Source organism: Magallana gigas, chromosome 8, assembly GCF_963853765.1.
Source record: "Magallana gigas chromosome 8, xbMagGiga1.1, whole genome shotgun sequence".
NCBI classification, from domain to species: domain Eukaryota; kingdom Metazoa; phylum Mollusca; class Bivalvia; order Ostreida; family Ostreidae; genus Magallana; species Magallana gigas.
The window spans coordinates 43,490,504-43,516,211 of NC_088860.1; the positions used below are offsets into that span (position 1 = coordinate 43,490,504).

The 25,708-nt window shown below is 33.6% G+C and overlaps 1 protein-coding gene across 1 annotated transcript; it reads left to right on the forward strand.

The window, feature by feature from the left end:
• Positions 1–22,675: 22,675 nt before the first annotated feature.
• LOC105330716 (tripartite motif-containing protein 2) lies at positions 22,676–25,115 on the forward strand. The gene is made up of 2 exons (XM_011432586.4): positions 22,676–22,834; positions 23,072–25,115. The coding sequence occupies exon 2, from the start codon at positions 23,110–23,112 to the stop codon at positions 24,028–24,030; it is 921 nt and encodes a 306-aa protein (XP_011430888.3). The 5' UTR covers positions 22,676–22,834; positions 23,072–23,109; the 3' UTR covers positions 24,031–25,115.
• The last annotated feature ends 593 nt before the right edge of the window (positions 25,116–25,708 follow it).

The following is a 25,708-nucleotide window of genomic DNA, read 5'->3' on the forward strand; positions in this document are numbered from 1 at the left end:
TCTAGGTACTGGTACTGGGCAACAAGGGGTCCGGGTCCAGAACATTTAATTGTAAATATTTGAATGGACTGGATTTGCCTCTATCAGAGACATAAGTAACAGAGATTGGCAACTTTTCGAAATGTCGTGAAATCTCGCGGTCCCTATGGTAAAGTATTTCCACTTTAGATTAGTAAATCTTTCTAATAAACAATTATTTCGAAATATAAACATTATTACCAAAACATTTAAAATATTATATATTTTATGAGTCTATGTCTTATAAACAATATCAAATGATGAGTTTTGGGAGACAGTTGGCTACCCGTCATCCGAGATTTTGTCGATGTTTTATAGCTGTCCAATATACTTTCTATATAATCTTATTTTTATTACATTAATTTTTTTCAAAAACGTCTAAAACCTATGCACATTTTCATAAAAACAATATACTAATAATATTAAGATCATTTTCTCAGTTTACCAATATGTAGTTCTCAAAGTAAGGTTAACTTTGTCCCGTAACAACAAAACTCGCTGATGGCGGAGTTGCCAATCTCTGTTATTTACATGTATGTCTCTGCTTCTATTGATGACCTTGCATTTTAATCTTCAAGGTAATTTTTTTTAATGTTTACAAGGAATTCATATACAGATGCATTTCAACAAAAAAGAATCTGTGACAACACACTAAATTCACATACTGTGGTTTCATTAATTTTCGTGGGTATCAATTTTCGTGGATTTTATGAAAACCATAGTTTCAAGGATACGTAATTTAGTGGCCAATGATCCTATCAATACAAAATGTTATTTGAAATTGACCTACAATGAAGATTTAATTTCGTGGATCAACTTAACAACGAAATCCACGAAAATTGGTATTCAACGAATATTGATGAAACCACAGTGGTAGGCCCTAAAATGTCTAGTAACAAAAGGAGCCCGGGCCCCCCCCCTCCCCACCGCAAACAATTACTAACTCCCCCCTGAAAAAAATGGTTGGATCTGTGCATTTATATGTCACCACTTATAGTAAATAGATTCTTGTCATAGAGCATCTTACCAAATCACAGGTTTCTGATCCGTTTCAATTTGTAGAAAAACTAAGTTCACTCGGACTAAAAACCAGTCAACTACAGTGTCAAATGCAGCTCCGAAGGAACTGGCTAAGGAAGTGGACCCAACCCACCCACCCTCCATTTGAATGAAATTTCTGTCCTAGTTTTAAAAAAAAGCCATTGACCGTCCATCATGATCTATACATACATGTACATTGTTGGTTTTTAGATTTTCAGTGAAAAATTAACATTTTTTGACGGTCAGACCAGTTTGAACACCGGTGCCAGATAGCTCAGTTGGTAGAGCACCTGACTAGAGATTTAGGGGGCCTGGGTTCGGATCCCAGTCTGGTACTTCATTATTTCTCCCATCCCGTTACATTTGGTGCCGTGACCAACCCGGCTTGGAACTGACAGGTTTACACCTGCCAGGGGAAGAGCCTGGTTGATCTTTGAGGGCGAAGATCATTCAGGAAGGGAGGAACGCCGGCGTCAGATATCTCAGTTAGTAGAGCAACTGACTAGAGAATCAGGGGCCCGGATTCGGATCCCGGTCTGGTCCGTCTTTTATTCTCCCATCCCGTTACAATTTAATGACAGCTCGAGCAGAGACAGTGGTGAAAGGGGGTTTGGGAAATTTAAGGGGTTGTGGTCGAAAAATGTTAGCCATTGTATTTTAACTCAGTATAATACTACATGTTATTTATCCACATCCTGATTAACTGACACTCACAGAAAACGCTCAGACTGCCGTTCCTCGTTCTCTCCGTCATGATCAACTTCTCCGACTCAACCATGTGGTTTTCCCGTGATGCGCATGCGTGAAAAAAAGATGTTTGGACGACCCCCCCCCCCCCGGGATATATTTGCCTAATTGCTAGCAATGTATCGACACAGCTACACAGCTATTAATAAGTATAAGTACTTCAGAATTGTGTTCAAATTAGGCATCCCTATGCTATAAACCAAGGACTTTCTATAGTAATACTTCCAGTGGCAAAGCTAGAACGTACTACAATGAAGAAGGCCAATATATATAGGCACAAAATAACTGAATAAGGCGAGGGGGGTCTTGGGCCGCTGAAGGCCCCCAGTGGGCCCAGTGCAGTGCGCTGATAGGGGGTTCAGGGGGAGGCGAAGCTCTCCGACAGAAAACGGATTTTGTTTTTTTAGAGATCACTCAAGAACAAATTTAAGGGCACTTTTCGTACAATTTTTCATGATAAAAAGCCAAAACACTTCTTAATACAATCCATTTTGTTTTTACCAACACTCTTAAGAGTAATCAAAGCTAGTGACAGAAAAATTATACTAAGGCTATTATCTTTCTCCAAAGTTTAGTTTACTATTTAAGGCATTAATATTAGGCATATTATTAGGACTTTGTTATACTGAATGTAATATAATTTAAAAACATTTTATTATATAGCATCATTGACGTCACGCACATATGCTTCCGCTGGGCATTTGATAAATAAAACGCAATACCTAGCATCAATGAAACCTCAAAGAATCAGTCTTGAAAAAGAGAAAGGACAGATATGGTGAAGTTGCCAAAAATAGTGAGTTCTATTTTTGGTAACTTTACCGTGTGAATTTAATAGAAAATTATTTTTACTTGGAGGGGGGGGGGGGGTCGGGACGTCCCTCCCCCTCTCTGGATCTGCACGAATGAATGCTCCGATGTGCTATATGAATGGATCAAATAAACCTTTGTTATGTTTATTTTTAGTCGCTCCGATGTGCTATATGAATGGATCAAATAAACCTTTGTTATGTTTATTTTAGTTTATACTGTAATTATTGGTTGTAACAACCCACTTGCTAGTTTAAAACATCCACGACAATGCGCTTAATCTTTAATTTTTTTCTACATCTACACATCCATACAACACATATTTGTTTTCTCTACCTGTTTATGCTGATGATGGGATTTGAACCCACTCTTCACTCTCAATAAAATGTGTGCACCATTACACCACACCAGCTTTTATAGAGAAACATAGGAATAGGAGGATCTCAAATCATAATTTCATTTTTTAAACAAAATAAATAACATACATTTTAAGCTGAATAAAATATGTTCACCAATTTCAATTTAAATTTCTTTATTAACCAATTAAGGGCCCTCAAGGGGCAACATGAAGACTGTTGACATACAACATCCAATGAACATAAAACATTCAATAAACATATACAAGAGGGAAAGAGCTGGATGATTTAAAGAGCTAAGACAGACATGACATGAACAATTAAATAGTATATATGTATATATATATGTATAATTATGTATGTTTCCATACATTCAATATAGTGTCTTCTATATATTTATGTTAAACACCATACATAAATATGTCAAGATGCAAATGCACATACAAATTTGAAATAGTTTATCATATGATTGAAAAATAAAAAACCAATATTTGAATAGGAAATACAAATTAAGGCAATGTCTTTTGTAAAAATTTACCAACAGAGTTTAATATATCTAATTCTTCACAGTTTAGAATCCAAAATAATTTTTGTTTATCTTCTAAACTAGTAAAATGTTTTGCTTTAGATGAAATTAAATCAAATAGTTCCTCTCTTTTTTTTTTGTAAATTTGCTGCATTGGATAAGAAAATGTTCTTCAGCTTCAATTTTATTAAGTGTACAATTTTTGCATATTCTTTCTGTTCTAGGTGTGTTATTATATCTGCCCGATTCCATAAAAAGTCTATGCGCTGATATCCGCAGTCTACAGATTGGCTTTCTGTAGTCAGGTCTTAATATAGTTAAATACTTTTCCAGTCTGAAGTTAGTTTTCAAAAATAAATAAGTAACAAGTTTGCCATCTTTAAGTGTTTCATTTGAGTACTGCCAATCCATCACATATTTTTTAGTCTGAGATTGTTTTAAAGAAGTAACAAAGTCTTTTTTAGAATATGTCATAATGTTTTGAATATTAAGAATGTTTAGTAGCTTTTCAATAGAGGAATACCAAGTTGTATTTTGGGCGAAATGAAGTTCTTTACTACATACAAATGCATCTTTTAATAGAGGAAACTCTGTTGTTAAATTTTCTAATCTGTAGCAATATTTTAGTAATCTATTGACAATATCATAATGTAGAGGAAATCTTCCTAGTTCAGGAAGTGAAGCATGGTTCATACTTTTCTTATTCAACCCCAATATGGTTTTACAAAATTTTAGATGTAAAGTTTCAGCTATTAAGTTGTTATAACATTGTTGTATCAGTATATCATTAGACTGTTTTATTTTTATGTTATTGACGTTAAAGATTCCCAATATTTCAGAGCCATAAAGTAAAATTGGCTTTATAGTGTGGTCAAATACATTTAAGCTAGTCGATATCCCGGGGTTTAGACTCAGGAAGTCTTTTCGTACTTTGAAATAAGCTTTCAGTCCCTTTTTGTGTAATTCCACCTTAGCCAGTGAGAAAGTCCCTGAAGCTGCGAAATGAATGCCTAAGTATTTGTAATTTGGTACACATTCAATATTGAAATTTTTGTAACTAAATTTATGGTTTATTGTTCTCCCAGCTTTATTAAATATAATAATTTTTGTTTTATTGGAATTAACTTGCATACCCCAGTCATCACAATATTTCTCTAAAGCATTTAATTTTTGCTGAAGTCCTTCTGGTGATGATGAAAAGATTACTATGTCATCAGCATACATTAAACAGTCTATGTTTTTTGAGTATAATGATATAGAGTCAATACAGCCCTGTAAATATGATGGCAGGTCATTTATAAACATTTTAAATAATGTGGGGCTCAAATTGTCTCCTTGACGCACCCCTAATTTGATAGGAAATGAGGAGGTAAGAATATTATCATATTTAACACATGCTTCACTTTTCATATACATATTATTAATGATACAATAAAATTTTGTTCCCACATTATGTTGTAGTAGTTTTAGTTTCAATCCATTGTGAACAACACTATCAAAAGCTTTGGTGTTCAAAATAGTATTGAAAAGTTTGCCAAGATTACTTGTTATAGTTATTCCACGGTAATTGTTTGGGTCACAGGGATCATTTGATTTGAATATAGGAGTGATATATCCCTTAGCCCATTGCTCTGGGTAATAACTAAAGGAAAAGCATAAATTAAATAGTTTCAATAAACAAGGTATGAGAAATGTGTGTCCACTTTTCAACATTTCATTCGATATAAGATCTAACCCTTTTGCTTTTCCACATTTCAAAGAAGAAATTGCAGCAGATATTTCTTTGTTTGTTATTATGTTGTCTAGTTTATTAAATATGTTATTAAGGTCTTCCGTTTTCAACGGAAGACCTTGTACTGATTCTGTTGGTAATTAGGGTCTTCCGTTTTCAACGGAAGACCCTCTTGTTATTCTTCGGTTTCTTTCTATTATTAGGGTCTTCCGTTTTCAACGGAAGACCCTCTTGTTATTCTTCGGTTTCTTTTTATTATTAGGGTCTTCCGTTTCCAACGGAAGACCCTCTTGTTATTCTTCGGTTTCTTTTTATTATAATACTTTTTCTTTTTTTTTCTGACTTCTTTTCGGCTTCATAACTCAAAAAGTTTTTGACCGATTTTTATGAAACTTTCAGAGATAATGTGAAATTATAATGGCTCAAAGATGTTAAAGTTTCTTTAGCAACGTCTCCTCCGTTTTTACGTTACGTCATTTTTAAAATTTTCAAAAAGTCATTTTGTCCGCGGCTTTTTTCAAAAACGATTTAAGATAGAAAGTTGAAATTTTTAGAGCTTATATATTGATCGTTTTACCTCTGTAATTGGGCTGGAAATGAAAATCCGTCACTTCCGGTCGAAACCGGAAGTAAATCAAATTTTTCGAAAATTTGAATTTTTTGATCAAATAAAAAACGTATATGTATTTTGTAGAGCTAAATAAGCTGAATTTAACACTGAAAACCGTTTTTAAATCGGATGATTCATTACAGAGATATTGGGGTTTAAAAATTGATTTTTCCGGAAATTTTGATTCCACTCTATTGGTTTAAAAAATAGCATAAAGTTAAAAGTTAAATTAACTCGTACCAAAAATGGTTGTTAAGTCGTACTTGAACAAATTCGGATTTTTTTTGTTAAGTCGTTCTTGAAATCGGAAAGGTTTTTGTTAAGTCGTACATAAAATCATTCGTATTTTGTTAAGTCGTACCAGGAATAATTCGATTTTTTCATCTTTTTATTTTAGTTACTTTTGTTATTGGTTTAAGAGCTCTGCTTCTTACAGGAACTTCCAGCTTTACTTCCGACATTAACGGAAGACCCACTCGTTGCTTTGCAACGAGCTTTGCTCTAGTTATTATACTTTTTCTTTTTTTTTCTGACTCCTTCTCAGCTTTATAACTCAAAAAGTTTCCAACCGATTTTGATGAAATTTTCAGAGATAATGTGAAACTATTATCCCTCAAAGATGTTAAAGTTTTCCTGACAACGTCACTTCCGTGTTTACGTTACGTCATTTTTAAAATTTTCAAAAAGTCCTTTTGTCCGCGGCGTTTCTCAAAAACGCTTTAAGATAGAGGCTTGAAATTTTCAATGGTTATGGTTTGGTCGATTTACCTCTGTAATAAGGCTCGAAATGAAAATCTGTCACTTCTGGTCAAAACCGGAAGTGAAACAAATTTTTCGAAAAAATGAATTTTCTGATCAAATTAAAAACGAATATGCGTTTTGTAGAGCTTATTAAGCTGAATCTAACGCTGAAAGCCGTTTTTAAATCGGACAATGCATTACAGAGATATCGGGGTTTAAAAATTGATTTTTCCGGAAATTTTGATTCCGCTTCCTTGGTTTAAAAAATAGCGTAATGTTCAAAGTAAAATTAACTCGTACCAAAAATAATTGTTAAGTCGTACTTGAACACATTCGGATTTTTTTGTTAAGTCGTTCTTGAAATCGGAAATATTTTTGTTAAGTCGAGCTTAAATTCATTCGTATTTTGTTAAGTCGTACCAGGAATAATTCGATTTTTTCATCTTTTTATTTGCGTTACTCTTGTTGTTGGTTTAAGAGCTCTGCTTCTTACAGGAACTTCCAGCTTTACTTCCGACATTAACGGAAGACCCACTCGTTGCTTTGCAACGAGCTTTGCTCTAGTTATTATTAGGGTCTTCCGTTTTCCAACGGAAGACCCTTTTGTTTTTCTTCGGTTTCTTTTTAGGGTCTTCCGTTTTCAACGGAAGACCCTCTTGTTATTCTATTGTTTCTTTCTATTATTAGGGTCTTCCGTTTTCAACGGAAGACCCTCTTGTTATTCTTCGGTTTCTTTTTATTATTATTATACTTTTTCTTTTTTTTTCTGACTCCTTCTCGGCTTTATAACTCAAAAAGTTTCCAACCGATTTTGATGAAATTCTCAGAGATAATGTGAAACTATTATCCCTCAAAGATGTTAAAGCTTTCTTGACAACGTCACTTCCGTTTTTACGTTACGTCATTTTTAAAACTTTCAAAAAGTCATTTTGTCCGCGGCGTTTCTCAAAAACGCTTTAAGATAGAGGCTTGAAATTTTAAATGGTTATGACTTGGTCGATTTACCTCTGTAATAAGGCTCAAAATGAAAATCTGTCACTTCTGGTCGAAACCGGAAGTGAAACAAATTTTTCGAAAAAATGAATTTTCTGATCAAATCAAAAACGAATATGCGTTTTGTAGAGCTTATTAAGCTAAATCGAATACTGAAATCCGTTTTAAAATCGGACAATGCATAACAGAGATATCGGGGTTTAAAAATTGATTTTTCCGGAAATTTTGATTCCGCTTCCTTGGTTTAAAAAATAGCGTAATGTTCAAAGTAAAATTAACTCGTACCAAAAATAATTGTTAAGTCGTACTTGAACACATTCGGATTTTTTTTGTTAAGTCGTTCTTGAAATCGGAAATGTTTTTGTTAAGTCGTACTTAAAATCATTCGTATTTTGTTAAGTCGTACCAGGAATAATTCGATTTGTTCATCTTTTTATTTGCGTTACTCTTGTTGTTGGTTTAAGAGCTCTGCTTCTAACAGGAAGTTCCAGCTTTACTTCCGACATAAACGGAAGACCCACTCGTTGCTTTGCAACGAGCTTTGCTCTAGTTATTATTATTCTTTTTATTTTTTTTTCTGACTCCTTTTCGGCTTTATAACTCAAAAAGTTTATAACCGATTTTGATGAAATTTTCAGAGGTTGTGTGCAACTATAATACCTCAAAGTTTGTGAAGTTTCTTTGAAAACGTCACTTCCGTTTTTACGTTACGTCATTTTTAAAATTTTCAAAAAGTCATTTTGTCCGCGGCTTTTCTCAAAAACGCTTTAAGATAGAGGCTTGAAATTTTCAATGGTTATGATTTAATCGATTTACCTTTGTAATAAGGCTGGAAATGAAAATCTGTCACTTCCTGTCGAAACCGGAAGGGAATCAAATTTTTCGAAAAAATGAATTTTCTGATCAAATCAAAATGGAATATGTGTATTATAGAGCTTATTTAGCTGAATCTAACACTGAAAGCCGTTTTAAAATCGGACGATGCATTACAGAGATATACGAGTTCAAAAAATGATTTTTCCGGAAATTTTTATTCCGCGTTTTTGGTTAAGAAATTAGTATCAAGTTCTTGGTTAAATTAACTTGTACCTAAAAATTAATTGTTTAGTCGTACTGTAACACATTCGGATTTTTTTGTTAAGTCGTTCTTAAAATCGGAAAGGTTTTTGTTAAGTCGTACGTAAAATTATTCGGTTTTTGTTAAGTCGTACCAGGAATAATTCGATTTTTTCATCTTTATATTTTAGTTACTCTTGTTATTAGTTTAAGAGCTCTGCTTCTTACAGGAACTTCCAGCTTTACTTCCGACATTAACGGAAGACCCACTCGTTGCTTTGCAACGAGCTTTGCTCTAGTTATTATTATTATACTTTTTCTTTTTTTTCTGACTCCTTTTTTGCTTCATAACTCAAAAAGTTTCCAATCGAATTCAATGAAACTTCCAGAGATTTTAGCAAGTAATCGTCCCTCAAAGATGTTAAAGTTTTGAAGACAACGTCACTTCCGTTTTGACGTTACGTCATTTTTAAAAATTTTAAAAAGTCATTTTGTCCGGGACTTTTCTCAAAAACGCTTTAAGATAGAGGCTTGAAATTTTCAATGGTTATGATTTGGTCGATTTACCTCTGTAATGAAGCTATATAATAATAATCCGTCACTTTCGGTCGAAACTGGAAGCGAATGAAATTTTTCGAAAAATTGAATTTTTTGATCAAACAAAAAACGTATACGTATTTTGTAGAGCTTTTTTAGCTGAATCTAATGCTGAAAACCGTTTAAAATTCGGAGAATGCATTACAGAGATATCGGGGTTTAAAAACTGATTTTTCCGGAAATTTTGATGCCGCGTTCTTGGTTTCAAAAATAGTGCAAAATTCACACTGAAAGTTAAGTAACTTCTACTGTAACAATTCGTACTGATCATAAAACTTTATGAAAAACATAAAATTATATGCATATTATTTAGTTTGCAAAGCTCAATACAAAACTGAAATTCGTTTTAAAATCGGATACTGCATTGCAGATATATCGGGGTTTAAATATTGATTTTTCCGGAAATGTTGATTCCTCGTTATTGGTTTAAAAAATAGTGCAAAATTCACACATAAAGTAACTCCTGCTGAAAAGATTTCGTACAGGTCATAAAACCGAACTCCTTTTTTATATAGTTAATCAGAGTGTTTATTGAAACAATTTCGTTAATTCGGTCGATAATTAGGTTGTTAGTTTTTATTAGTCTTATTAGTTTTAATCGAAATTATTATCGTACGATTCACCATGTCAACTCGCCATGTTTTGACTGCGAACAACAGCTGATAGTTGTGTGTCAGAAGAATGGCCTGCAAGACGGTGATAGTGGAAATTTCAGCTCAACTAATGTATGACAGATTATAAAGGTATGTTTCAATACAGAATATGTCGTATTGACTTTTTCTTTTCAAAGTGTTTGTGCACTTTTCAATCTAATCCGACATTCCTCTGACTCTAAACTCCGCTTTTGATGTGCGTAACAATATAAAAGCGGGCATTTGAGTCAGAGAAATCTCGGGATATTATCTGTTCAATGTATTTTCATATGTATGTTTTGCTCACTACTCTTTTAAATTTCTATTTATTATTATGTATATGTATGTCTTATTTTGTAATGAACAACACACCACACACTACATAAAACAGTGCAATTTAAAGGGGTGGGGGTCCAAAGGCACACAAGAGTAGAATGTTGTAATTAGAGTGCATGTTTGCATGATAACTTTACCCTAAATATTTGAATATAGCAGATCTTTACCATATCACCTCCACTTAATTAATGAATTAAAGAACTCAGACAGGCTTGTGCTTAATTAAATAAATATATAAGTAATAAGTAAATATTCAGTCTAATTAAAATTAGAACTTTTGTCTGGCTCGCTGTTATATATGATTATCGCCTGTGAAAGAGCATGTAAAACAGAGTGCAAGATGAAAAGAACTTTAAGTTCAGATTTTAGGTTAATGTTCCCTGATATCTTTAAAACATTCTTCTCAAGATTTGATTATTTCACAGAACCATTGTAAATTCTTTGAGATTAGTTTATCTTTTATATATATTGAATTTTATTGATTCATTTTAGGTAAACTTTACATGCAGAACACATCTACATTGTAAACAATTTTTACAGTAAGACAAATGTATGTAATAATTTTTACTACATGTGCCTCAATCAGATCTCTCTCTCTCTCTCTCTCTCTCTCTCTCTCTCTCTCTCTCTCTCTCTCTCTCTCTCTCTCTCTCTCTCTCTCTCTCTCTCTCATGCTTTTAATCTTGGCAAAGCATCACAGAGCAACATCATTTTGTGCATATCTCTATCTAGGAAAATAAATCAACAATGCTTTAAATTACAAAACGGGCATGTACTATCGTGCAATCCCTCATTTTTTCATTGTGCAACTAAAATCCAAAGCTTTGTAAAATTGTTTATGGAATTTTATACATACTAAACATAATATTGTTTTTAAAACCTGTCATTAATAATAAAAGAGAAAAAAAATCCTCGCTAAAATTTGCAAAAAAACCCCCAGTAAAATGCATTTAATAAAAAATTGTATAGCAGAAAATTATACTTTGAGGCTGTTCGGATGAAATACTGTAAGTCGTTTAAATTCCACCGTGTTAAAATTTCATGATTTTTACTAAAGTATCAATTGCGATGGTTTAATTTCACGCTGCTTAAAAATTCAATTGATCAGAATAGAAGCATTTAAATTTCATAATATTTGGTTAAAGTGTTCAAACTAATGCTTCTTAGGAAAATCAACAAATAGGGGGATGGTATACATGTAAGGGTATTTTTAAGTGATGTGATGCTTTTTTCATGATAATATCATGTATATGTATGTAGTTTTGAATAAGGTTTCTTATTTAGGGAGGTTGAACAACAGTTGACCTCTATAAGATTAGGTAAAGATGCTTTATTTATGGAGAGCCCTATAAATCTGTGTTAAATAGAAGAAAGTGGAAATGCTGGGTTCACTTAACTGGCCATATTTTTCTTAATCCTTTATGGAATTGGCAAAATGAGGTATACTTTTTCTCAGAATAGCATAAGCTTTGTAAGCTTAAGACAAGATGACTTTTCAGAGAATGTTAGTGTAAGTTTCAAGACTACATGGTATTTTCAGATTTCTCATTTAACTGTAATTTTGAGTGGATTTTGTACCAAAATTGGGAAAATGGATGATTTTGTTGGTTATATATGTCATTACATGATTTATTAGCTATATACAAGGGAAGTAAATCCCTTTTAAATGTGTAGAATGACCACCACTAGAGTAAATTGGCTTAGAAAGTTGGTATTTTCTATCCTGATGACAAGTAATAGGCTTAAGTTAATTACCGAGATAAGAATTAATACTGTAAAAGAGTTTTGATCAATTGAATTATTTAAATTATAAATTTGCAGCAATTTTGCTGTCTGATTTCATGAAATAACATTAAGCAACCTGACTTATATAACTCAATTTTTTTTAAACAGCATATTTTTCTTTCAAATAAAATTCACATGTAGACAAATGCAGTTATCAAAGTATACAATATGTAAAAAAAAACTCAAGTTTTTGCTCCTTACTATCCAAAAGTGATATTTTAAATATATTTACAGAATTCAAAAAGCCACCCCCTCTTTCCAATTGTCTCCATTACATGTTGGATATGTAAATGTACATTTGACCTTGAAATAACATCTGCTATAATAACTACTCTCGAAACGATCAAGAAACAACATATTTTTACCCTTTTTTTGTATATATGCATCAAAAATGTAGGAAAACATGTAAAATTTGAACGTTTATCATGGAATTCTCATCCGTCCCCAGGTACCCGGTTGTGTTTGAATTTCATTTTAATTAAGAGCAGACATCACACTTGTAGGTCTTACTATTTTAGCAAAGTTAAAAGGAGACTAGAAACCAGAATAAATAAGAAATTCACTAAATATGATTATAAGCTTACTGTTTCATGAAAACAAGAAATCACATGTATTGCGGCATGTCTTTTTGTGAAAAAAATTTTACATTTCATCCATTTATGAAGAAAAGATTAATTTTCAATATCAGTGATGGTTGACTCAAGGGAATTGCCACAAGTTTCATAATATGAGGTTAAAGTGTTCAAACTAATGCTTCTTAGGAAAATCAAAAAATAGGGGGAGGGTATACATGTAAGGGTATTTCTAAGTGATGTGATGCTTTTGTCATGATAATATCATGTATATGTATGTAGTTTTGAATAAGGTTTCTTATTTAGGGAGGTTGAACAACAGTTGACCTCTATAAGATTAGGTATAGATGCTTTATTTATGGAGAGCCCTATGAATCTGTGTTAAATCGAGGAAAGTGGAAATGCTGGGTTCACTTAACTGGCCATATTTTTCTTAATCCTTAATGGAATTGGCAAAATGAGGTATACTTTTTCTCAGAATAGCATACGCTTTGTAAGTTTAAGACAAGATGACTTTTCAGAGAATGTTAGTGTAAGTTAAAGGTAGCAAGGGACAGTTTCGGATAAAGTACCCATCAATATTTTTGTAAAATTGAGAGTTGCTGTACTTGAAGGCTTATGAGTGTTGCTAAAATTCATGAAATGATTTTTAATGATTATCATTAGTTAGAGGGATGTCTCTTGTTGAAATTTATATTCAATATGTAGGCCCCATATGTTAGGTACATGAAATTCAGAAGTAAAATGCGAAACCTGCGGCTATGACTGTTGTGTTGACTTTAGACAGTGAAAATGCAAGTTTCAGACGGGAGGGTAAATAACACGAAAAGTAGGTGGATGGGGCATTATAAACTATACGCCGGTAAGTTTCTGACATATGATGGTGCAACATGCACATGGTACGGAAGGTCAACCCTTTGCAGGGAATTGGCTGGGGTAGGTCTAAAAAGCTGAAAAATCATGAAAAATTAACAAAATATGGAAGGGTCAAAGTCTCATAAAAACCAGTATGTAGAAAATTTTACAGGTTTTGACTAGTAATTTTCTTCAGAAATTGGTGATTATAAAGAGTGAATTAAAGGTATTTGTGCTGAATGGGAACTGAGAAAATTCTAGTTACAGGGTTCCAAAGACACACGTCCCCAGGCTACAATGAAATGTATCAAAAAAACTGTCCTGTGCCATCTAATGTCACGTATTGGGATATGTCATACTAATTACACTGCATGGTCATTGTATTTTTTTTTCTCTGAAATACTATGCATATGTTAATGTAAACACAGCTATTATTAGTACCGGTACATGTATTAACACAGCTTATTGATTTTTTTAATTTCAGCTATTGGTGGCCACATGGTTTTTACCTGTTCATTCTTTTCAGCTCTTGAGGTTAACCTGTCACCTCTACCCACATGCATATTCCTTAATGTGTTCTACAGACTATTTACCAGTAATTCAAATTAAATCGGATAATTTATGAACAGTTACTGTAATGGAACTTTAAGAAAGCATCATGCCTTGTTGTGGTTTGTGTTTGTTAAGAAATTATAACAAACAAAATTATGGATGTTTAAAGTAATTTAGAATTGCTAGCTGTGAAAATTTGTTTTTCAATAAAAGTATGCAATTATGTTTCCTTTATTTTGTTTTTAGCTCACCAGAGCCAAAGGCTCAAGTGAGCTTTTCTGATCACAATTTGTCGTTGTCGTTGTTGTAAACTTTTCATATTTTCATCTTCTTCTCAAGAACCACTGGGCAGATTTCAACCAAATTTGGCACTAAGCACCACTAGGTGAAGGGGATTCAAGTTTTTTCAAATGAAGGGCCATGCCCTCTTTAAAGGGGAGATAATTGAGAATTATTGAAAATTTGTTGGTATTTTTCAAAAATCTTCTTCTCAAAAACTATTCGGCCTGAAAAGCTTGAACTTGTGTGGAGGCATCCTCAGGTAGTGTAGATTCAAGTTTGTTCAAATCATGGTCCCCGGGGGTAGGGAGGGGCCACAAGAGGGGGATCAAGTTTTACATAGGAATATATAGAGAAAATCTTCTTCTCAAAAACTATTAGGCCAGAAAAGCTCAAATTAAAGTGGAAACATCCTCAGGTAGTGTAGATTCAAGTTTGTTCAAATCATAGTCCTAGGTGGTATGGTGGTGTCACAATGGGGGAATTGATTTTTACATGGGAATGTATAGAGAAAATCTTTAAAAATCTTTTTCTTAGAAACTAATCAGCCAGGAAAGCTGAAACTTATGTGGAAGCATCCTCAGGGGGTGTAGATACAAAGGTGTGAAAGTCATGACTCCGGGGTCAAGTTTGGGCCACAATGGGTGGGAAGGGGTCAAAGTTTAACATAGGAATATATAGAGTAAATATTTAAAAATCTTCTTCTCAGAAACTATTCAGCCAGATGATTCTTTATAATTGTTAAGAATTGATTTTTCGGAAATTGTGCGTTTTTTGTTTAAAAAATAGCGTAAAGTTCAAACTCGTACCAAAAATAATTCGATTTTTGTTAAGTACTTTGACACCTTCGGAATTATTTTTTTGTTAAGTCGTTCTTAGAATCGTTAAGGTTTTTGTTAATTCGTACATAGTATCATTCGTATTTATTTTTATCTTTTAGTTTAAGTTGCTCTTGTTATTGATTTAAACACTCTGCTTCTTGCAGGAACATCAAGCTTTACTTTTGACATTAACGGAAGACCCACTCGTTGCTTTGCAACGAGCTTTGCTCTAGTTATTAGGGTCTTCCGTTTTTAACGGAAGACCCTCTTGTTATTCTTCGGTTTCTTTCTATTATTATTATTATTCTTTTTATTTTTTTTTCTGACTCCTTTTCGGCTTTATAACTCAAAAAGTTTACAACCGATTTTGATGAAACTTTCAGAGATTATGTGCAATTATAATACCTCTAAGTTTATGAAGTTTCTTTGAAAATGTCACTTCCGTTTTAACGTTACGTCATTTTTAAAATTTTCAAAAAGTCATTTTGTCCGCGGCGTTTCTCAAAAACGCTTTAAGATAGAGGCTTGAAATTTTCAATGCTTATGATTTGGTCGATTTACCTCTGTAATAAGGCTCGAAATGAAAATATGTTACTTCCGGTCTAAACCGGAAGTGAAACAAAATTTTCGAAAAAATGACTTTTCTGATCAAATCAAAAATGAATATGTGTTTTGTAGAGCTCATTAGGCTGAATCTAACACTGAAAGCCGTTTTAAAATCGGACTATGCATTACAGAGATATCGGGGTTTAAAAATTGATTTTTCCGGAAATTTTGATTCCGCGTCCTTGGTTTAAAAAATAGCGTAATGTTAAAAGTAAAATTAACTCTTACCAAAAATAATTGTTAAATCGTACTTGAACACATTCGGATTTTTTTTTGTTAAGTCGTTCTTGAAATCGGAAAGGTTTTTGTTAAGTCGTACTTAAAATCATTCGTATTTTGTTAAGTCGTACCAGGAATATTCGATTGTTTTCATCTTTTTATTTTAGTTACTCTTGTTATTGGTTTAAGGGCTCTGCTTCATACAGGAACTTCCAGCTTTACTTCCGATATTAACGGAAGACCCACTCGTTGCTTTGCAACGAGCTTTGCTCTAGTTCTTTTTATTTTTTTTCTGACTCCTTTTCGGCTTTATAACTCAAAAAGTTTACAACCGATTTTAATGAAACTTTCAGAGGTTGTGTGCAACTATAATACCTCAAAGTTTGTGAAGTTTCTTTGAAAACGTCACTTTCGTTTTTACGTTACGTCATTTTTAAAATTTTCAAAAAGTCATTTTGTCCGCGGCGTTTCTAAAAAACGCTTCAAGATAGAGGCTTGAAATTTTCAATGGTTATGATTTAATCGATTTACCTCTGTAATAAGGATGGAAATGAAAATCTGTCACTTCTGGTCGAAACCGGAAGGGTATCAAATTTTTCGAAAAAATGAATTTTCTGATCAAATCAAAAATGAATATGTGTTTTATAGAGCTTATTAAGCTGAATCTAACACTGAAAGCCGTTTTAAAATCGGACGATGCATTACAGAGATATACGAGTTCAAAAAATGATTTTTCCGGAAATTTTGATTCCGCGTTTTTGGTTAAGAAATTAGTATCAAGTTCTTGGTTAAATTAACTTGTACCTAAAAATTAATTGTTAAGTCGTACTGTAACACATTCGGATTTTTTTGTTAAGTCGTTCTTGAAATCGGAAAGGTTTTTGTTAAGTCGTACGTAAAATTATTCGGTTTTTGTTAAGTCGTACCAGGAATAATTCGATTTTTTCATCTTTTTATTTAAGGTACTCTTGTTATTGGTTTAAGAGCTCTGCTTCTTACAGGAACTTCCAGCTTTACTTCCGACATTAACGGAAGACCCACTCGTTGCTTTGCAACGAGCTTTGCTCTAGTTCTTTTTATTCTTTTTTTTCTTCTAGACGTTTTTTAAAACTCAAATATCTTGCTTGTTTGTTGTCCTATAAAGTTCAAATTTGCAGAGCTTATTGGTAGTTACTATTTCTCAATATCTAAGGAAAATCGTTGATATCGACACTTCCGGTACCGAGTTATTCCCCTTTTTCCCCAAAATATAGGCATTCTTGTGCACGCAAAGGCTCTGAAACCGCTCACAGCCTGTGTTACAAAGTCACAAATCTTCAAAATAGAGAGTTTGAACGTTGTCCTCCGAGTTTTGTTTTTACAATTTTCCTCCTTTAAAGTTTCAAAAAATTAATTTGAATTTGTGTTTCAAAAAATGCTGATTTTTTGTTGTGTTTTTGTTATGTAGCTCTTTAGTTTAAAATTTTCTCTAAACACATATAGAACAAAATATGTGCAAAATGTCAAGGGCTTTCACTTGACACCATTGAAAAAGGGCTGGCCCCTTAAATTAGGGGTCTAGAGCACTTAAAAGTCTTCGCTTTATAACTCAAAAATGGTTAATATTTCGCTATAGCTGTCGATAGAAAAGTTGTTCATTATTGTGTTATCAATGTCGTTACAAAACTATTTTGTACCGGTAATGCGTATTATGAGTGTAAAAAGCTTGTCTTGTTAACATGTACCTGTATTCATTTGGCAAGTAAGCGAATCGTCTTCGTGCGAATAACGTACATATATTAACAGCTGAAAGTGTTCCAGCATATACGGGATGCTTTGATTCATTTCAAAAAGTGTCTAAAAAGTATACGTGTACATGTTTTTCTTACAGCCTTTTTTTTTGGAGTAACCTCTGTTTAGGTCCTATAGTGGACAACCGTTAAGAAAAACAAAAACGAGAAAATATAAACGTTCTTTTTCTTATCTAGTAAGATACATAAACTAGATTTTAAAAAAAAAATAACTTCCATGAAATGGATTTGAGTCATTTTACTGCAAGCATTTCAAATCGACCTAAATTCTTAGTTGTGTGCGTCATTACATAACCCATCTCGCCCGCGGCCGAGAAATTCGATCGCCAAGGTCGCGGCTGGACTACCTAGCGGTCAGCGGTTATCTAATACACAAGAATCGCGTCTGTCATATGTGATTTTACTTAGCAGCAAACACAAGAATCGTACACAATGACATTAAAGCTTACTCTTCTTAATTTGAATTAAACGATAGAATAAGAAAACGTTCCGTTTAATCATAAACTCGAACTGAAGCAGTATCAGACGGATAGATCAACTGTGGGATTAAAGGGGGAAAAAACTTATATTAATTAGAGTTTATTCATCATACTGCAAACATTGTAAATCTTCCTGGGTTCTGAGCTTTTTATGTGTGTTTTAACTTTACGTAAGTTATCCGATCCCTCATCCGCGGCCGAGGAAATCGGTCGCGGCTGCACTACCTAGAGGTCAGCGGTTATCTAATAACAAGATATATATATACAAGAACTGTTTCAATTTTATGTTCTTTTTGTTCACCTTCAATTTATTGAATGAAACATTAGAATGTGAATTGAGAAGCCCCTCTAAAAATTGATAAAAGCGATATTGTTCCAAATCAGAAACATCATCAGACATAAATCAATAGTGAATTTGTAATTCTAAAATGTTCTAAAAACTATACATGTACTAATAATGTTAAAGATAAACAACGAAAAACCACAAAGATTAAACCTTCAAATGATCACCCCTAGAACATAGCCAAGGAGATCCCGCGCGAGTGGACAAGTGATCCGCGGTAGCTCGTGTTCTTCTGCATGTACTTGATCACACGTGCATGTTTATTGATATTTTGTACGATTCCAACTATTTGTTTATTCGAGATTTTGACCGGTACATGTAAGATTGACTTGTGTTTCAATTTAAGATTTTTTTTATTTACCCACGAATATTTTCGCTAGATACTGCTGAGAGGTTTTATAGATATCGTAGAAAGTAGTTGACGTCTTCATAAGGTTGCACATAAAATGAGAGAGAAGGAGAGAGAGAGAGAGAGAGCGCGCTCAAAATTGGAAGCATTATTTAGCCGAATTAAGAAAATGAAACAGTCTCCAAGCGTTCAAGGCAGGATAAAAAAAATCAAATATCAAATTAACACATGCGGTAGAGGCAATTGCAACTTCTCTGGCCTTTCTGGCAAGTTTGGAAAAACACCTCGAATGTATTAACATCACCGGATGTTAGAATATTATACAAAATGGAGTCGCTTCCCATTAAAATAAGTATCGGCAAGAAGTTTTGTATGTCGTTTCTGTGTTATATTTTAGTGTATATTGATACCTTTAATGAAATATAGCTCACATCTCAACAGATCATAAAATGTGTTGTAATTATATCAAGTTTTAAAAAAAGGGGGGTCGTCATGGACGCCTAGGTAATACATTCGAAGTGTTTTTCCGAGCTTGCCAGAAAGGCCCGAGAGGTTGCGATTGGCGGTAGAGGCTGACACGATAGAATTGAGGGATTTAGTGATTATTTTTAGAATGTTCACATGAGTTTTTAAACAAGATTTGTTTAGATTTTATCGGTTTCATGATCACAGTGCAAGGGATTTTTTTTTTCAAAATGTGGCGAAGACCCATTTTTGGCGACTGCTTAACATGTGTACATTTTTCTCCTTAATGTATGTCACCTTCCCACCCGTGTGTTTTTTCGATCAGTCTATGCTAAGTCAAATGAATCCGCTCCACGTGCGACCGAAAATCTCGTGTCGCGTCAGCGCACATAGCCTAGAATATTGCCCCTGGGCTGCAGATCAGCAATTGATAAATAATTGAGTAACATTTGGAAGGATGCTTTCAATGCAGCGGTCAATTGTTAAACAATAAGTGTTTAAATATTCGATGTCAATCAACCTCACATTAAAGGTGCGATATCGTAATCTGAGAATGTGGCTAAAAAATTAACCTGTTGAACACGCTAAACTTCTATAGTTATGAACAGAATAAAATATATATTATCAGAGACTTAAATAACTTAATAAGTTATTTATGTCTCTGGTTTTATAAGTTAACAGTTTTAAGTCAAATATTAAATAAAATTTGTTCTCAGGATTAGAAGTAATGATATACGACAACATTAAGCAATAAAGTCGGTCGATCGTCATTAAATCATCAGAGTACTGCAAGTGTCGACAGTTTCTTATTTCTTTGAAATAATTGTAGTAGTTCAATTGACTTGCAGACTATAATATAGCGACTTTTCTGCCTCCCAAAAATGTATGCATTTAATTGCGATAGATATTTGTTCTTGGGGATTTTACTTATTGTTATATGCACATTGATAAAAAAAAATCATTGAAGTTGTGTAATATGACGTTGTAATGCAGATTAAAACTCAGCTGAATATTTTATTTTTAATCTAGCTTGTCAAAATGGGAGATTGTTAACTTGTAGCTTGTTAACTCTGAAAAAGTCTAGAACAGAAGAAATAAAGTCTTTATAGCTTTCGCTACATCTTCTTATTTATGTGTACGCGTACATAAAGCTATTTTAGATTTTTTTTTTACTGTATAAAAAAGTGTTGTTTTTCCTAACCTTAAATTTAAATCTATAGAAATTCAATATCTACATGTAACATCTCAATAGCTTTGATAGCTTATTACCGCTTGGAAATCATTTAGTGATGCAAATTGACAAATGCCCATGAAAAGACATTATTGGACCCCAAGGGTTTCTTATCCTTTCCGACGATGATGAGAAGAACTGAAATGTGCATACAAATCATACATTTACATGTATATTTATATGTGATATGATAGAAATAATTGAAAAATATAGGTCTTTTTTGTGCCGCACAAAACGGGCGAAAAAGATTTTTAAACCCCACGAAAAAAAATTGAGGGGGGGGGGGTAAATAAAAATCACCTTGTCCGTCTGTACGTCGTGTCCGGTCTATATCTTTCTGATGGAGAAACATTGGAAGTGTTCTTACTTCATACAAATAATACTCATTAACTGACGAAGCTTCATGACCTAAACCCAAGGTCATTTGGACAAAGTAAAGGTCACTGGCAGGAAAAGTGCAAAATTTGTTTCTGGTCCACTTTGGAATTTCTTACTTCACACAAAGATTGCTTATGACCTGAGGGTGTGTAATGATTTGTTCCTAAGTCATTTAAGGAGAAACATTGGGAGTTTCTATTTCATGTAAAGATTCCCGATGACCGATGATGTGTCATGAACTTGACCCAGGGTCAGTTGCGCAAGTTCAAAGTCATATTAAACATGTGTCATATCTTGTATTAATGGAAATGAGTAAAAGCTAGAGTTTGTCATAAAGATTACTTGTGACCTGTAAATATACCCTGCCTTGTCTGACTCACTTATTAAAGAAAACGAACCATCCATTATTCTCTAATAGAGAAATACGTGAGTAATGACTTCTTTCTTAGCTGGGATATCATTTGTGAGCTTGCTAACAGTACCTTTTAGATGGTCCAGTGGGAGCAATGCCCCCTTTCTCTCAACCAAAATTTCCCTTAAGTTAACGCTTAGAAAATTGATTTTTGGGTCATTTCCCCCACCGCCACATCCACACTTTTATTATAATTAGATTAATTATATACATGTACATAAATGATGTACTTTTTAAAGTTATCCTAAACTTGAAGTAAGTTAAACGAAGAACTTGCCTGGTATGAAAATAATACTTTGAAATTGAGTCTCGTTTTCGATTTCTTGAACTTACTATTATCATATTGATAATCCAGTATAATTAAAAACCATTTCCCTTCTCCTTACACTCGCCAGGTTCTGATAGACCTGTATCAATAACAGACTATACCCACTTGACCTCCACATTTGCATACAAATTAAATAAACACCTACTTAGCAAAGATATGCCTTTATCTGTTTAATGAGTAGTGCAATACTCAATCTAGAGGTTACATAGAAAACAGGTATGAATTAATTTTTTTTGTCTCCATTTGAAGAGTTCCAATCAATTTTCTAAAGCTCTAATTCGTAAGATGAAATTGTCATGTAAAGATGACCTTTTATCAATACAGGGTCTGTCAGGCTCTGACAAGTGTCAGGAGAAGGAGGTATTTTAATGAGACTGATGGACAATCCTTTCGCGACACGAAGTTGCGACGGAAGACCTACTCGTTGCTTTGCAACGAGCTCGGCTCTAGTGTTTACATTCTTTTTCTGCAAGTAGAAAATTTAATTCTCTAAATCTGTCTTCAAAGTTTTTGTCCACTGATGAATGTAAAGATTTAAAATGGTTTAACCATGCATTAGGTTCTACTGGATAGTTAGTTGAATCAGCTTTTTCTGCCCTTAGATCATTTACAAGTTTCCAATATTGTTTTGGGTCATCTATCCGCAAAGAATCTAGCTTGTTAATAATGTCGCTTCTAAATTTTCTATATTTCATCTTCCTTAATTTGTTATATTCCCTGTATAATTTATAGTAGTGGCCTCTGATAATGGGGTCCTTGGGGGATTTACAATATAGTTTACCTTGAGCAACAACTCTTGCTCGCATTTTACCCAAGTCTGCGTCAAACCATTTTTTGTTTTTAACTTTATTTTTATTCTTAAAGTTTGGTTTTTTGAGCGACAGTTCAGCTGATGATAAAATAATATTTTCAAAGTTAGAAATTAATTCAGATATTTTCTCATGTGTACATTTATCTGCTCTGGACAGGAAATTATGTCAATTGTGGTTAATTCTCCCAATAATGAGTGACCTAGATTCTGGACCAACGCAAATCCGAGTACAAGTGTGTACCTGCAGGTATTTAAATCAAACACATGACCTCACACAGGTTGACGACCAGGAACAACAAACACCTGAAGCCCGCCATGTTGGATTGTAAAGATTTGTAGTTTACGTATGGGGTAATAACGTTAGGTAAATTTCATAATCCACTTAATGTCTATTCTTAACAATCAAAAAACAATGTGGACTAATTATTTTTTTATGGATAAATTCATACCTAATTCTAAATTCTGTCAAAATATCATGACCAAAAATGTAAAGTTAATTAATGCATGAAATGGAATCCCTGATTCCTACATAAAGTAATGTAAATCAAACCAAAATAATTCTTGCATATGTCATAAATACATACTGACATTGACTTTGCAGGTTTAGTTCCCCCTAAATTTACTAAGGGTTCCCTGACCATGGACCACAGGAACAGCGCCCAGGATGTTGTACGCTGCACCCTGTGTCAGGACTCTATGACCCCCAGTATGCCACCCCAAGGAGCCGAGTCCTCTCCCCCAGACCGGTCACTGATGGATGTAGTCCAGGTCATCACAGCTATAGACACAGGGTATACATATCTATACCGTGTGTCGTGTCTTAATGATACAGAAGTATGGACGCGTGGTAGTGACAGCAAGATGAAACTCTTCAACCTGCAGGGAGAACTAGTGGAGTCCATCCTTCCCAAGTCAGCCCGGAACAGTCCACGGGACATAGCAGTGACAAGGAGTGGGGATCTAGTTTATACTGATTACATGGATAGAACTGTGGAAATAGTGAAGAATACACAGATACAGACAGTGATCAGACTACAGGGGTGGAAACCTTGCAATGTCTGTAGTACCTCCTCTGGTGACCTCCTGGTTGTCATGGAAAGTGAGGATAATAAACAAACAAAAGTTGTGCGTTACTCTGGCTCTACAGAGAAACAAAATATTCAGTACGATGACAAAGGACAACCTCTCTATTCATCGGTTGACATTAAATACATCACTGAGAACAGGAACCTAGATATCTGTGTGTCAAACTGTGGAACCCATGCAGTAGTGGTGGTCAATCAGGCCGGGAAACTCCGGTTTACCTACACTGGTCCTCCCTCTACTACCAAGGGATCATTTGATCCACGCGGCATCACAACAGACAGCCAGGGTCGGATCCTGACAGCAGACAATAACAATAGCTGTATTCACATCCTGGATCAGGACGGACAGTTCCTCCGCTACATTGACAACTGTCATTTACAGGCTCCATGGGGTTTATGCGTGGACACCAGAGACAACCTCTTTGTGGCTGAGTGGGACACAGGTATAGTGAAGAAAATACAATATTACATATAAATCAATTAACTGCATGAATAAGATGTAAACAAAGCGTATGAAGTATATATTTTATATTGAAAGTAAGTACAATGTATACCTTGTAATCAAACTATTAACATTGTATGTCATCATATGGTGTATATCAGATGTAAACATGTTGTGTGTTGATAAAGTTTCACACATTAACTAACTTACCATGTCTATAAGATATTAACAGACTGTTTAACTGTCATAATGGTAAGTGTTTGTGTGTTTAATCATTGCAAGGCATCAGTCTTCATTTGTTTCAATACAATAATTTTTATTTTTGTGTGTTAACAAAGTTCTCTCTGATAATATATAAGTAAACAAACATAGACCATGTTTATTTATTATATGTAAACAAAGTGGCTGTGTATATGTGTCACATGCATATCAAAAGACTATATATTTACATCTATATTATAAAGAAACTCCTTTTTTTCTATTTACATGTATAAATGTACATTAAGTGACTGTGATTTTAATATGTGTATACGTTTGTGTATGTGTATATGTCTGATTTTTAACAATTACCACTTGTTACATGTGGTTATCACTCTATGTTACATGTAATAATATGACAGTCTATCTATAACATGTATTTAAAATGGTCTTTATATGTTTAACTTACATGTGGTTATCTGAACACACTTTATGTTGCATGTTTTAATGACAAAGGTTAATGGACGTGTAGCACTCAATTCTTTACCAAAAAATGGAGCGAGGCCACAAAGGGACTGAGGCCCATTACTTTTAAAAAGGAGTGGTACAGGTATATTAACCCAAGTAGAATCATATGACACTGAACTTATAGTTATTACTTACCTTTTAAATCTAAAGAATTGGAGTAGATGTTTGATTTTTCGTCAACCCGTTCCTCTGTTCTATGTTTATAATATATTCTGTCCTGTGGTGTTTTTATTTCTATCTTGGATCGAGTTTTTGCAGAACTAACCAAAGAATTCTGAAATACGTAATTAGACAATCAGCATATTTACAGACATGTGTATGTATATATTATTGATACTGCATCTGAATGTGTTATAAGTTATTTTTATCTTTAAATAAATCTTTGAACTAAATATCAATGTATTGTTTTATATCAAAAAGAAACATTTAAAATTTTGGCATGGCCATACAATGGTGTGAGAATTGAAGTAAGAGGCAGCATTTGCAATCCAAATACATCGTTTAAAAAAAGAGAAGATTTTCTATTTAAACAAATGAAGTTACAAAAAAGTGTCCATACAAGCACCATGCATTTTCATTGGAGCAGCAAATATAACGTCCATCTGTTGTCAGTAGAGCGGGGAAGTGTGTTAGATCGATTTTCTGCACAAACCCAAAGTGTGGTGCATGTGCATGTATGGTGGGGTGCTTTTCAGTTTTCTCTGCAGTATCTGTAATTCAAGCAAAAATTATCATTGGATATTTGATCTTTAATTTGAGATTCCCTTTTTTAGCTTCAAATCAAGATTGAAACAAATCTAAATCCTTCATCATTATTTCTAACTAGATGAAAGATAACATACTTTAACAAGTAAGCATTGGACCACATTGTTAACCTTATTAAGCGTTATTGTATCTCTTTATTCAAGTCGTCGTTAATTAACGTCGTTAATTAAGTTAATGTCTGAGTGGTTCTGTGTGGCATGTATAAACAAAAGGTTTGTCA

What these genes read in the sequence shown, in the direction of transcription:
- LOC105330716 (XM_011432586.4), top strand. Translation starts at nt 23,110, where the DNA reads ATGGACCACAGGAACAGCGCCCAGGATGTTGTACGCTGCACCCTGTGT.